The sequence below is a fragment of the Lepidothrix coronata genome, unplaced genomic scaffold, assembly GCF_001604755.1.
Source record: "Lepidothrix coronata isolate B3197 unplaced genomic scaffold, Lepidothrix_coronata-1.0 Scaffold6, whole genome shotgun sequence".
NCBI lineage: Eukaryota > Metazoa > Chordata > Aves > Passeriformes > Pipridae > Lepidothrix > Lepidothrix coronata.
In genome coordinates this window covers 3,486,094-3,501,728 of record NW_016690186.1, presented here as the reverse complement: position 1 = coordinate 3,501,728, position 15,635 = coordinate 3,486,094, and the positions used below count along the sequence as shown (strand labels likewise).

At 37.0% G+C, this 15,635-nt stretch overlaps 1 protein-coding gene across 3 annotated transcripts in view; it reads left to right on the top strand.

Annotated features, from left to right (window-relative positions):
• Positions 1–15,635, top strand: part of SPIDR (scaffolding protein involved in DNA repair) — a 199,342-nt gene that overhangs the window by 179,325 nt on the left and 4,382 nt on the right. The window contains exons 12-17 of one of the 3 annotated variants that reach the window (XM_017831261.1): positions 1,650–1,737; positions 4,039–4,182; positions 4,277–4,336; positions 7,887–8,085; positions 9,073–9,225; positions 14,644–14,737. In XM_017831261.1, the coding sequence (XP_017686750.1) occupies positions 1,650–1,737; positions 4,039–4,182; positions 4,277–4,336; positions 7,887–8,085; positions 9,073–9,225; positions 14,644–14,737 (738 nt within the window). Of the gene's footprint in view, positions 1–1,649; positions 1,738–4,038; positions 4,183–4,276; positions 4,337–7,886; positions 8,086–9,072; positions 9,226–10,575; positions 11,698–14,643; positions 14,738–15,635 lie in introns of those variants that run through there. The other 2 variants (XM_017831278.1, XM_017831269.1) reach the window with 2 other exon arrangements.

Genomic DNA, 15,635 nt, shown 5'->3' with positions numbered 1-15,635 from the left:
CCTAAGAAATGTTGCTTTGTGTGTTTTAATGCTCTCACTGTTAAAAACAAAACACAAAACGAAAAATAAACACCCCAATCTTTGAGCTCAGCATTCTCCTTTTACAGCCTTGGGGTTGATGCTGTATAAGTCAGGAAGTTCATTTCTGTAAAAGAGCAACATGTTTGTGTTTCTGATCTGTTCATTAGTGTGGAGAATGCAACTACAGGTAGCAACATCATCTTTTCAGTCTGCCAGTTTGTTACTGAATTGTGAACCACAAGTTTTATTCCACAAGATCTACTTTGAGATTTGCATCCGTAAAATTTCTTGTAGTGCTGGTCCAAAGGCATCACTATTAACACTGAATCACAGACAATACCTGGCACTTGATGAAAAAAATGTGGTAAGAAGTTCAGTCTGTAGACACCCAAAATCTAAGCACTTAAGGATTTTGAGAAAGACTAGGAAAATGCAGAAATAAGTAAGCTTAAGCAGAAGTGAGCTAAAAGCAGAACTTTAAAAGGAAAGTTTCCATGACCCCTTGAAGAGAAGCAGCATAATGCAACATGCTTCAGCCCTGTACCAGAGTATGTGGTTTCCTTCTAAGCAGTTGGGTTTAGAAGATAATACTACTTCTAGCAAGGTTTGGACTTCATTTTTTAAAGCTGCATCAGAAATAGTGGGGGTTTTTTATTGGAGGAAAAGACAACTTGTTCATAGGGTCAGTGTGGGGTTAAAATCCAGATCTCAGTACTTCAACTGCACAGAAGAGAGGACTGGGACAAGATAACTCAGAGCTTTAACTCAAAAATGCATGCCTCTTCAAGTTGGTTATCTGTAGCTATTTCCCCTCCCTCAGCTGTTTTCCTGGCCTCTCCCTCAGATGTTACTGCTCGTCCAGCAAGGATGCTCCATCAACTCACAAGGCAGCCACTGAACTGCTGCAAAGTACAGCTTTGTTTGCTAAACAGTCTGCCACATCTTACCTTAATATGCTGGGCTGTTAATTTTATGTTTGTTTTTAAATCAAAAGTGTGGAACTTGGAGAATAAATAAATAAATAAATAAATAAATAAATAAATAGAATGGAATAGAATAGAATAGAATACAATACAATACAATACAATAACTAAATGGGCAACTGTGTAGGAGGGAGACCATCCTCTGCTCATGTACTTAAGATAACAAAATCTTGCCTGTTTCTCTATATCTGATAATAACTGACTTTCCTGAAAGCAGTTGCAATCAGCTGTTAGCAACAAAAAACAAGAAATGAAAATTTTAGAAGCAAAACTTTTTTTTAATAGTTAAATAGTTGAAAGCTATTTTTTAAAAGAGGTTGTACTGGTATCTGTGTCCTTCCCAAGCCAGTGTTTACCCCAGTTCCCCTGAATTTTGTCATGTAGCAAGCTGTTTGTAGCAAGGGATTAAATATGACTTTTTTGTCACTGAATGTGATACATCCCTTCCCTCCCTCTCCACCCTGCAGCAGAAATGATGGAGATTTAATTAGACCAAATCAAAACCAGCTTCCAGAAAATAAATATGATTTTAAATTGTTTTCATAATCATGCAATGGTTTAAATTACATTTCTTAATGAAACTTTTTAATATAATGTGTAACACTGGAAAATATTTTAAACCTGATTTTACTGGTCTCTTTGAAGGGCATTAGGACTTTTTAGTCTGATAGACAGTCTGTGGCCTCCAGTAGTGCCTGTAAAAGTTCCCGGACAAAGTCAAGATGCCGAAATGGTAAGTTTTATTATTATGAGTATGAATTTTTTCACCCACAACTAGTATTTTTGTTGGTGGTATAATCATGTTTACTTTGGGAATCAAGATTCTTTCCCTCTGTTTACCTACTAAGTTTTGTTTTACTGATTCTGACAACCTCCCAGGCTAACCTGAAGCCCTCTGGATCAGCAACATCTTTCCAAAATGATGCAAGTATCCCCTTATTAATCCTCTAGAGCTAGAATGGTAAGATGTCCAGACAAATTCTTCCTCTCTCCTCCTTGCAGGAGGAAAGAGATAGTAGATAGCATGGAGCCAGCTGAGAAATACAGGGATACTATCTTGTTCTTTAGAAGCACTTTTTAGCCTTAGGTTTGAAAGTACTTTTCCAAAGTACTTTCAACTTCTGTGAAGACAGACTGACTGCTGGAAGCAGGTCTTCCTCTAATTAGGATAACTTTGACTGATACTTGTTTCATATGAGGTCAGTTGAAGGATGAAAACAAAAGTAATTACTAAAATAATGTTTCTTTGTTTTTAGAGGGTGGGGAGGTATAAAAATGGATTTAAAGTATGTTACTATGTATTTGCAAAGCTCAATTCACATCTGTAATTTTCCTTTAATTAGCTTTTGTCTTTGAAAAGGAGTCCTGTCATATCAAGTGTCATTTTGGTAATACGAGATCATTTGAGAAGCTTCTGGGTAGCCAAGTGCTTGTTGTTCTTGAATAGGCTGTTCTTTGGGGAAGAAGTTTGTGGTATTAAAAATTTGGTTTAGACCATAAGGGAGTCAAGTGAGATGCAGGTTCTAAAAAAAAAAAAATAAGGAGAAAGCTGGAAATAAACAAGTTTCAAAACCAGGGAACATTAAAGATGGATACTGCTGGTTATTTCTAAAGTCTGAGAATCTTTTATCTCCAATGTGGAGTGTTCTTTACACTGCCCAGAGGGTTATACTGAAGAATAAAAAGCTCAGACCTTAGTTACATATAAAATCAAAACTGAAACGGAGTGAAATAGCTGTACTCTCCTTAACTCTCCCTTTCATCTGCATGTTTTAGAAGTCTCAGAGAAATGGATGCTTTTCTGCATTAAAATAGTGTGGGCAACAGAATGGGAATATCCATGGCTGGAGCAAAGCTCTTAAATGTTGTTTAGGGTTGTTATGACTGATTTTTTCTATTTTATTAGCAATCTGAAAATGGAAGAAACTTTCCATAATCATGTAGTTTACACTTCTGTCATGGGTTTGAAATGGTAATTCATTCCACAAAGAATCATAAATTGCATTCTAATGCTGCATGTTTTTGTCTGGGTGGATTTCTTTCACTTGAGATACATTTTTCTTGATACAAGCATTATAGCTTTATGCACAGTTTTACGGAAGCAGTTTTATATACAGGTACATAAATAATATTGCCAGCATGATGATAATGTTATTGGGAAGAGCTCTATGGAACTGATTTCTTTTGAGCCATATATACATTTAGATGCCTTCTTTACTGGTGACAGAGGCAAACAGAGTTTGGGTATCAGCTTCTTTTGCTTTTTTCTTTATGCAGATTCTTTTTAATGGGTGGGCAGTTGTCTTTAGTAGATTCATATTTTTTTCTATGAAATTAGGAGCTTTATTAACAACAAACATTGCCAAAAGAGTATTTTGCCATAAAAATTATCTTCTAGCATTGTCTTTTCTGACAAGTCTTTCTAGTTTGAGACCTCTTTAAGTGGTGGTTGATAAAGTTGTTACGTCATGGTACTTTTTAAGGGAGAAAGAAAAATCTGGCATAACACAAAGAGAGCAGTTCTTGCAGCTCTTGCATTCCTGTTCTTCATTATCTCCTTGTGCTGTCCTGGATTTAATTTGGCAGCTTTAAAAGTTCGGCAGCTGTTTATTATCACAAAAACCCACCCACATGCAAAAGTCCCCAAATCTCAGAAAAGTTATGGACGTTAAAAAAAAAATAGTCAAGGCACTCCTACCATACAGTAAAAAAATGCAAAACAACAAAAAGCACCTTGAAAGAGTCACTGTGTTTGCCAAGTGTGCCAAATCATGAGTTGTTTTTGTGATGAGGATCAACGTCAGATTATGGAAAGAATGATGCACAAAAGCTGATTTCACTTATAACTTATGAACGTTGGTTTATTAAGTTAACTTCTACATCAGAGTCCTTGTTATTAACCATATAATTTTGTTTCCCCATCCCTCTTAAAATATAAGTTGTTTTGTTCATTTTGCCTATTATTGAAAAACTTGACTGGCCAAATTAAAGTACCTGTTTTAAGGTCACTTTTCTTTTCTTTACTTTTTAATAGGTGACAACTAATCTTCCTCCTCCCAGCTTCTGTTATATTCTTACTATTCAGTCTGGTGAAGTACATGTGGAAGTGGATGAGGAAGAACAGATTTCTAATTTGTACCAGCCACCAGCTGTTCATGGTCTAAAGGAAATTCTTCGGGTAATCTGCTTTACAAATCAGATAACAAGTACTTTTTACCACTGGATTTCTGGTATCATGTTTGTCTCATTCCCTATTTTTGTACTATTTTCAGATCGATGGTTGTAACAAGCGTTGTAGCTTTGGGGCGCGAGTGCTCTACCTAAGGCTGCAGGTAATCTTTTCACTTAGTAATGAATTCAACATAAAATCAGCATGTTGTTTATGTGAAGAACCCATCATTCATCTTGTTTTGGAGAAAACCCAAAGCCTTCTGGAATTAACTTCAAGAGTTGTATGGGCAGAATTATCATCATGTGTAAAATGCTTGTGAATATGGGTGAAATGAATTGCATCTCCAGTTTCAATGCCACTCAATCTAGAAAGTGAATTACTCCTGAATAAATTGCTATCTTACCAGAGGCAATCTTGCACCCTGAGAAGGGAGCTTGCAGTGGAGACTCCATTTATCGCTAAATGCTGTCCTTAGGTACGTAGCAAATCTTGGCTATGCAATACTCCCAGTCAGTTGAATGTTGAGGCATAGAATGGAACAGATGATGGTTATACAAAAATACAGTTTTGCTCTTTTCATGCAAGTATGTGGATGATTTTCATTGACTTCCATAGAAGCCCCTCAGGCAAATTTGGCTTTTATGGTCCAGTAAGTAGTAAAAGGGAGGAACCCTTAGGTAAATACATCTGCCATCCATACTGTGCCGGAAAGCTTACGATTATATATAATTTGTTTCTGAATGATGCTACAATTTTCTTTCAAAATGTTGCTAACTCCCTTAGTAGTTAAAGGAATTTCTTGTTGCTGATTTATTTATTTTTTCCTGGTGACTGGATCCTTAGTACAGCCAGCACTGAATTCTGGTGGAGAATAATTTGCAATTGTCCATCAGCTCCACAAGAAACAAAGTGTGAATCAAAGCATATGAACCAAAGACAAAGAAATTCCAGAACAGCCAGCAAAATAGCTGGAGATGCTTCCCACCAGTGGAGACATAAATTTAATTTAGGTCTTGCCCTTTTGCTTCAGAAGCCAATGAGTTATGATTTAATTTTTAGGCAGGGAGTACTTTTAACTCCAGAGACGAGGAGTATCTTTTGTGTTTTCTCCATGCTAAGCGAGAATGTAACAGAGCATTTGCAAACATGAAATTAGGGCTAGCTTGGTGGGATCTTTAGCCTTCTAACAGAAAGACACATACATGTGTTAACTTCTATTTCCAAGAAACCTGTTCTAGTGCAAAATAAAATCAAATTGCAGACTAGGGGCATCCTAGCCAAACATTTTTGTATTCAGGAATGTCTACATCTGAGATGCTGATGTGGGTCATCAGTATTCTTCTGTAAAAGCTCTTCATCACTGAATTAGAGAAAAGATGAAGCATGCAGGAACAGATGTGATTTTGAAGAATGGAATATTAACTAACAGATAAAAAAGTCTATGATTTTTTTCTTTCTACTTGGAGGTTTATTAGCTGTTTTTTTAATGACTATTCACTTGTCAAACTGTAAGCACATAAGTGAACAATATGAGTGCTCATAAATTTTTTTAAAGTAATGATGGAAAAGCAATAGAAGATATTCTTCTTATGTTTAACTTTCTGGATAACTCCTCTAGGAATGTAAAGGTAATGTATTACTTGCCTAATCCTCCCAGAAGAAGATCACGAACAGCAGCTTGTTTCCTGCAGTTGCCTTTGCCAAGAGGACATACCTTTGACATGAAAAATCACCAAGTTGTAATAAGTGAGGAAGGGACTATGATTTGGTTTATTTTGCAGATTTATAATTATTAAATAATCTGCTATGTGAGCTAATTCAGATGTACTTTAAAAAACAGTATTTAGTCTCTGCAGCTACAGTATTAACTACTTAAATTAATACTACTTAATTTGTGTAAAGTGGGAATGGAAATATGTTTTTATTATTACTCAGAATCTGTACTGTGGTTCAGAAGGAATATGAGGAAATATATTCCATCTGTGGTTAAGGAGCTGTCCTTCCTTATAACTCAATCCTGCTGCTATTTGTCTGTTGTGTCCTCTCTGTTCTGAACAAATTGTCACACATAGCAAGATGATGATTTTATACTAACTTGTGATTTTTGCTGTTATTATTATTTACTTTTTGAATGATTCTTCTGAAACACAGCTTTTAATGTGTTATTAATTCTCAGGGGATAGATGTAAAAATCCTTTCTTTGAAGCTGTCCTAATGCTATCTAGGCAGAGAAGGTACTCAAATGTATGTAGTCAGTAGGCAAAGAAACAGCATCAATGCACTAGGCAGCACATATTTCATTAAGGCAGAACTGTGATATCTGAGTTGTAAATTTTCCCAGTCACTTTACAATTACCACATTTGCTTTAAGAGCTGCTAGCATGAACAGAAAGCTGGGTTTAGTGTGGTTACTGGTGCCAAGATTCGAATTCAACTAAAGACAAAAAGTTGGGGTTCTCGTTGCATTACCTTATGCTAGAGACATGCAACTTCGAGACTAAAATGGTATGTGTCTCTCCAATCATTGTAGTATTCAATTTTCAGTTAAATGTTTTAAGTGTGAATTTTTGATCAGCAGAGTAATTAGAAAGATCAACAAAAACATTTTAAATTAAGGAAGTTATTTAATCTTAGTCAAATACTTTAAATTATTAGAATCTGAAAATTTACACATTGCTTGCATTGGTAAATGCAAAATATCCATTTTTCTAAAGCTTGGGAAAATTCACATACACACATAGATACTATAAGCTGTGTAAAAAAAACCAAACAACCAAACAAAACAAAATAAAAGCACAAATCATCAAATTGTAACCCAACTGATTTTGTTAGAGATTCAAGAATAAGCACTGATGTGTATGTAATGTCTGTCTTGTTCATTATCCCAGTGTGAAAAATTTAAAAAACACTCCTGATGGTGTATTGATTATTTTCAGATACAAGGACTGAGCTGAAATGTAGGGGGTTTATTCATTGATTATGATGGACCTTAATTCAGTCATACCATGATATTTTTATACCTGTCTTGGACAGAAAACTTACATTGTCATTGCAAATTCCTGTGTCTCTTACTTATGAGTTATCTACTTCCTTAACTTTATGCATCATTGAAATATTTAGAGCTTTGTTCAACTGAAAGAAAAAGCTCCAACTTTGTAACTTGCAGTAGCTATTAGCCAAGGACTAGACAGTAGCTGTTAACCAAGGACTGGAATTCCTGGGAATCTGATAACAGGACCTAGAAAATGTGCTCACTAAGGAATAATATTAGTAGTAGCAATTGTCTTTCCTTCTTTTTTTTTTTAAGGCAAAAATTATGTAAGTCTTAGTAAAACCATCCGGTTAGCTTTATATATATATATAATATATATTATCTAAATAAATAATACATATTTTTTATAAAATATATTTTCAAATCCCATGTAGAGTCCAAGTGAATTATGATAAAGTGTGATGGTTGACAGAGTTAAAGCCAAGATTCCAGAGTGTCAACCTCGGAAACTTAATTTAAGGTGGAGATGTTTGTATCTGCAGTAAGGAATAATGAAAAATTCTAATAAAGCTTTGACTCATTATCCTGTGCAAGCCCTAAATGTAATAATTTCTGTCAGTTTTATTAATTATTTAAATATAAGAATGTTTAGTCTTTCCTTCTATTAAAAAAAAATTAACAATTGAATTCCAATTTTGTATCTTTTTTTTAATGATAGACAAAACACAGTGTTCCTATAAATCAAAGAGAGATTTTGTTGTTTGTGACTGACTCCACATTGCAAGATGTGGTTCATATGACTCCAAAAGTTGTTGCTGTGGCAGTCACTGCATCATGTGCTCTCAGTACGGAAATCACAGAAGCCCTCGGTGTTGCCTCGCGACTTGTCTTCTTCAAGGATGCACTGTGGGGAAATGGTAAGTTTTACTTGTGGTTTTGAAGCAGTTGGAGTCACAAAGAAATAGCATCCCTATCTCTGACACCACAATATGCAACCTCTAGAGACTTTCGTTCTCAGATGAAGATGAGACTTTGCAAGTTTGGCATGAGAAATTTGAAAGGGGTTGTAATTAGAGCTTTCCTCTAAGGTTTCTTTTTTTATATTTTTGGCTTGATCTCCAAAGTAAATGGGAAATTCAGTAATCTTGTTGTATGTCCACTAATATTACTGTCAGTCTTCCCTGATGACATTTGAATCTGATAACCAGTGTCAATTGAATTTGCTAGCTGACAGAAGACTCAAAAATATTAAGAAACTCATGTGTCCCTAGATATACAAATTTTACAAGCTCTCCTATATCATCTTAGGTGTGAGCCTTTGCCACCACACAGATCATGAAATTATGGTGGTTCACTTTACTTTCATCTTCAGTTACTCTTTTTATGAGGTTCAAGTTGTGTGCTGTATGGTGACTGCTTGGGTAGTTCACATCTCACGCCTTCAGTCACTTCCATCATGTAAACTGAAAATACAAAACTGTGCAAATGACTGTGTCCTGAAGCAAAAATCTCTGCTTTAGAGAATAAAACACTGCATGCACCTACTCTTTGTAATCTTGGAAACAAAGTAAGACCACCTCAAGGGGTGCTCAAGCTTATTACTAGGGAAGAGATGGTAACCTGTTTTCAGGGAGCGTGGTTCAATGCATTCTGGGTGGCATCAGACTCTCTTCTGCCGTGTTCAAATTTTTAAAACTTCTTTTTTTCCCTGGGAGTTGTGAAGTGTATCAAGAGCATGATGCATGTATCACTGAAAGGAAAATATTTTGTCATTGAGAAAACCTGATGGAGTGTATTCATCTGTTCAGTAGCTGGCAGAGATTGTTGTCTTTATTGGCCATGACAATTAACATGGTCACCTTTTTCCTTGTTACTGTACTGAGTTGAAATGTCTTTGTTGGCAGGTAGGATTATTTGTGTTGAACGTACTGTTCTCTTATTACAAAAGCCTCTTTTGTGCTCGGCTGCCAGTGCTGACCTCAGTGAGCTGACTGGCCCTGTCAGACTCGATGAGCTGGATTCTACAACACAGGCCAACTCCATTTGTGCTCTAAGAGGTTTGTATGGCCTTTCCTGAAATGAATGTGGTTAATTATTTGTGCTCACTTTAATCTTTTATGTCTTTATATTGATTTCTTGCACAAACAGCGTGGAGGAATAAAAAAAGCACAGCATTGCTGTGGGTCATTAGAATATTTACGATTTTATACTTCTTTGTGGGCTTTGTTTGCCTGTTGCTGGCCAAGCTCTGTTCCCACTTACTCATTCCCCAAAATAAATGTTTAATGTACAATCTGTTTCATTATATTCCTTCCTTCACTGTCTTCTTTCAGGAGCCTTCTGTTCATATCAGCCTTGTTGATGTTAGCAACAGTGAGGTATACCAATATTTTTTAGGCAGATGGATAAGATATGTTACCCAGATCCTGAATGGTAGGGGTTAGTGACTGATTTCCCTGAAGCTTTGCTGCAGTGGGACAATTTAGTGTTTTGCCATAGTAATCTAGCATAACTTGGCCAATATTTGCTCACCAGCCACTTTGGATCATAGCTTTGTCTAATATCTCAGTTCTACCACAAACCATGCAGAAATATTTCTTACAATGTATTTTCTAACATTTCCTAATCATGCAGAAACATTTCCTACTGTGTGTTTTCTAATGCTTTGTCCAGACAGCTTCTTAAGCCTCCCAGCTGTAGAGTGCCTATAGGAAAATGTCCTTAAAAGCCCAACAATTCTTGGCTTTTAAGGACTATTTCCTTTCTTAATTTAACTCTTATGATTCCAGGAGCCCTTATAGAAAATTCTTGATACAGTTTGACATTTACACCTTTAAGTATTCACTGGATGAATGAACTTTAAAATTGTAAAAAATAATGGTTTACAAATTAATCCTTCCAGCTATAATGTCATGCACTAAGAAGACAGTTTGAAACCATGCAAAGCCTTTACTAAACATACCTTCTGCTACGGTAGAGCCACAAGTTCACAATACCTCTGTGATTAATAAATGAGCCCCTTGCAGTGCAAATGTTGAACTCTAACAGCTCATAATGAAAACCAATCAAACTAGAGGCACTTCACTCAAAGCCTTGATTGTTATGTACATCTTGCATTGATATAGTTACTTGAAAGATATTTCTGTCACTGGGTATGAAATGCTTTTTGACTTTTTTTTAATGTCTCCAATAGTTATGCTAGGAATTGTCAACATTCTGCTGTTAGTTTTTTGTATGAGAAGTGACTTTTCTTGTTGACAGTGTGCATAGTAAGATAAAGCAAACATTTCTCTGTCCTTTCTTTTTCCAGTAGAGCAAAGAAAATACACCTTTGTGAGCTGTTGTGTAAACAAGTACTTACTTTACATACATGGGAGATGTCATGCTTTACCTGTTCTGTATTACAGATGGAAGAATGACAAAAGGAGAAATTAATCCTACAACCTTGTCTTGTTTAATCTGGAATTTGTGCAGTTATCACTATGTTCCCACGCCTGGATACCAACATAGAATATAAAGTATCTTCTTTATACCTATGCTACTGATATATATAGACGATAACTCTCACTCTTATGTGTAACTGAAATAACTTAATAGCATTTAAGAGATACAGTCACTGGTTTGGATTTCATTTAGTTAGTGCCTATGTTTTCCTGCCGAAGTAGTGAAACTAATAGCATTGACCCTACTTTGTTGGTGGGAGAATATGTATTTGATGGAGTAATGCATGGAGGAAAATATATAATCTCTAAAATTCAGTCACTGTCCCTGTCTGTTAACTCAGAGAGTTGTTAGTCTGGCTTTCAACGTGAAGCAGTCTTACTTCATTCACTCTTTTTCTTTGTGCATCCTTTTACTTCCTGTACTTTCAGTCATCTACATGTGCTGTACATAGGCAGCCTCCCACCTAACACTTAAAAAAGCTGCACAGGCTTTACTCTACCCCTTCTTTGAAAGGAACTTATGAAGTTCCTCCAGTTCAAGCTCCTTCTTACAGCTGGGCCCTGAGCAACTTGGTACAACTCTGGTCTGGATGAACTTCAGAGGTTCCTCCCCCATCGAAATGGACAATGTTGCAGATCCAATAAGTTTGTCAGAAATTCTTGTTTCAGGGAGGTCCAGTCATACCAGCTGTGGGATGGAATGTGTTGCTCTTCAACAGATGAGTGAAAACCTGTGGTTGTTTTCTAATAAAAAGTTTATTCGTCTTTGCAAGATAAATCTGTGGTTTTCACCTGTGAGCTCAGGGTTAATATATTTATTTTCTTATCACTGTGCATTGGAATGTAATTTCCAACCTCTTTTTTCTGTATAGTAGCAGTCAGGATGACTTAAATGTTGGCAGTTCATACTGCACAAAATTGTTTTTCCTCTTAATCATGCTTATGAGCAAATTCTAGTTAGTCCATACCACATATGATATGTGGGAATATTACTTGATTAATGATATTTGCCTAGTATGTGACTCACCACCAGTGATTGAATTTTGACGTTGAATGTTTTCATATTGAAGTCTTTATTCAGGGGTGTGGGTTTTTTTTCAGTTTTCCTCTTAATAGTGTGACTAAAATGGGGTCAATCAGCTTACCTAGGTTTTTCTTTTTGATTGAACTTTTCCCCTTCCTGTCCCATTACTCTGGGCAACTGATTGGGAAAAAAAAAACAAAACCAAACACATTGATTTTTGAATGTTTCAACCAGATTGTTACTTTGCATTCCACACAAGAGACCTGTTTTGTCAGGTGTTGTCCTATTGTCAATCTCTTCTTAATGATGTCAGCCACAACTCATTAAAAATAGCAAATAGGTGAAAATCTAATTTTGGCTTTTCCATTGAAAAGAAGGGAAAATATTCAAAAGATTTGTGAATGTTAAGCAAAATCAAGAGTCTTGTCAAAGATGTGCAATAATTCAGCAGTTTAAACTTGAGAAATCACTTTGCATACAGGGTGCCCAAGACTGTCACTAGATTATTATACCTGTTGCTGGTTTGAGTTGGTCTGACTTCAGTGATGTCTGGTGGTTTTCTCAAGGGAACTCTACATTGTCATCAAAATAAACCACTGTACATAATCTCATCAGTATGATCCTGATTAATTTCCTTCAAATGTACTTGCGTTACTTGTGCATTGGCATCCTGCAGTTGCAGTATGGCACAGAGCTGGGAGAAAGAAGAGTCTTAGAGAGAAACACATCTGTCAGAAAAGGGGATTTGTTTTGTTTTTAAAATGATTTTTTAATTAAAAAGGTAACATATTCAGCAAACCAATTGATAGCTTTTCTTTTTGATAAACAAGAATCATAGAATCATGGAATCTTTTATGTTGAAAAGGATTTTTAAGGTCACTGAGTCCAACCATTAACCCATCACTGCCAAATAAACCACTTAAACCATGCCCCCAAGTGTCACATCTGCATGTCTTTTAAATACCTCCAGAGGTGGTAACTCCATCAGTTCCCTGGGCAGCTGTTTCAATGCTTGACCACCCTTTCAGTGAAGAAATTCTTCCTAAAAGCCAATCTAAACCTCCCATGGCACAACTTGAGGCCGTTTCCTCTCGTCCGGTCACTTGTTACCTGGGAGAAGAGGTTGACCCCCTACTTGGCAACAGCCTCCTTTCAGATAGTTGTGGAGAGCAAGAAGGTCCCCCTAAGCCTCCTTTTCTCCAGGCTAAACAACTCCATCTCCCCTTCACCAGCTCCATTGCTCTTCTCTGGGCATGCTCCAGCACCTCAATGTCCCTCTTGTAGTGAGGGGCTCAAAACTGAACATGGTACTCAAGGTGCATCCTCATCATTGCCCAGTACAGGGGGACAATCACTGCCCTGGTCCTGCTGGCCACACTATTGCTGATACAGGCCAGGATGCCATTGGCCTTCTTGGCCACCTGGGCACACTGCTGGCTCATGTTCATCCACTGTCGACCAGCTCCACAAAGTCTTTTTCCACTGGGCAGTTTTCCAGCCGCTTTTCCCCCAGCCTGTAGCACTGATTGGGGCTTTTATGACCCAAGTGCACGACCTGACACTTTGTCTTGTTGAACCTCATACCACTGGCCTTGGCCTATGGATCCAGATCCCTGTGCAGAGCCTTCCTGTCCTCCAGCAGATCAACACTCCCACCCAACTTGGTGTCGTCTGGGAACTGACTGAAGGTGCACTTGATCCCCTTGTCTAAATCATTGATAAAGAGATTAAACAGTACTGGCCCCAACACTGAGCCCTGGGGAACACCACTTGTGACTGGCCACCAACTGGATTTAACTCTATTCAGCATTCACATCATTCAAAGAGAAACATGCCTGTGCTGTGGCAGAGAGCATCCTACCTTGTAGTAGCAAGTGCTGATGGAAAGTCCAAGCTTATCACAAACACTGAATAATCAAAATTATTTCTGTAGGAGTCCAAGGGGTTAAATAGAATTGCTTATTCTGTCACTGTAATGCATGTAGTTTCAATGTATGCTTAGCAATTGGGTCGTAAATGTTGTATTTGAGAAGCAACTTTCCATATCTTCAGACTCCCTGTCCTTTGAATTCACAAAGAAAATCTTACAGTTTTGTAGTTTAGGTGTAGCTCCCTCCTTGCTCCAGGAGAACCAGAAAAGTAAGGGATTAACAGCCTGCTTTACAGTCCAGACGGTGTAAATGCTCCGTAGTCTCCAAGGCTTTCTTCTGTTGAATGTGGTATAGAATGTGAGATTCTTGCTCAATAGGAGCTGGATTTTTTAGTCTGTAGTTCTGTTGTATTAGTGAGGTTTTATTTTAGTGTAATTTTGTTCTTACAGGTGAATACTCAGATGTGTTTTTCTCCATAAATAATTCTCATAATATCATCATATTGTTACCATAAAATATAATACGCTCTTTATTGGCTTCTCATAAAACCCTGAATATATTTTTTCTTGCCAAAACTAGTGAGGCCCTTTTTATTAGTCCAAAGTATCTTTGGCATTCCCTTCTTAGGCACACACTTAAGTCTGTGGGCCAGGTCTAATCTCTCTTAAATCAGTATAAATGAATAATAACTCCATTTAATCTGTATTGTTGTTTTCAAAAGGGATTGGGGCTTCTCATTGGTTTATGTTTCCTAAATATCAATATCAAGCTATCCGATCAGATGATTTTTTTAGCTGTTTATTGCCAAGGAAATATCAGAGGACCAGAAAGAAAGCAAACAAGCGAAAACAAATCAGAAAAGCAATAAAATCCAAACCAAAAGAACTGAACCAGTTTGGAAAGTTAATTGTCAATTATCTACCTTCTGGTATTTTTAAAGTGTAACATACTGTGCTGTACTTTCATCCCTTGTTGGAGGGACCAAGGAAAAAGGGAGTGAGATTGTTGAAAGAGCCGATTCTTGCTCTGACAAGTCCTAAGCTGTGGGTCAGAAAGACTCAAACCTGCTGTGAAGCCAAGAGAGACTGTGTTTGCTGGCTTAATGTTAGCATTTTGTAAGAATTCCATGTTCTGCAGGTACTGTTGTTGGAGTTAATGAGAGCACTGCTTTCTCCTGGCCTACATGCGACAGATGTGGAAATGGAAAGTTGGAACTGTGTCCCCAGGACAGGTGAGAGTCAGCATGCTCCGGAGCACTCCAGGTGTTTTGTAGATGTAGCCATAATAGCAGTAGGTGATGCAATGATTCCTGCAGGCACAGGCTGCACTTTGCTCCTTCCTAGAACTAAGACGTAGTATTTTTATTGCTGATGAACTGATAAAGCCTGCAAGGTTACATTAATTTATTAAGAAAGATACAAGTAGATATGAAATGGTTTGATTTTGCAGTTAATACTTTTTTTAAAAATCAGTCTTAAAGCCTTGTTTATAAAGACTTCATAGCCCACTGCATTATAATGTTAGTTTTAATAAACATACACATAAACTACAGGTCTGATTTTAAGTTCCTTTAAAAGTAGCTGCATGTGTTTGTGTGCCCTGCCTAGTTACTCTGTGCACCCCCAATTCACCTCATTTTTATACTGAACTGTGATCTTTGCTGAGATTTATCTAAGTGTGGAAGAGTTGTGTTTCAGACCTACTGAATTTATCACCTTTCTAAAAAGGACATTGAATAATTCTGGCAGTATGGCTGTCCTGAATGTGAAGACTGACTATACAGGACCTGTTACCACTTGAAATGCTGAACCTGGGTCACACTTGCATGCTTTTGGAAAGCCTACCCTTCAGCTGCCTAGCCAGCTTCCTCTTGTAGAGACTGAGATACCTGGTGGAATAAAAACCCAGCAGGATAAGAGTAGTCAAAGTGTAAAAAGAAGGAAAGAAAGAAAGAAAGAAAGATAGAAAGGAGGGGTTCTTTCTACTGGAAAAGCTTACAAAAACTATAAGGAGCAGTTGGGCGGGTTTGATCCTATTGAAATAGATAACATTTTCCTAAATGTGAGAAAATTTACTGCTTATGCTTTGTTACATATAGTCCTTGAGGGAAAAAAAGATGAAAATAAAAA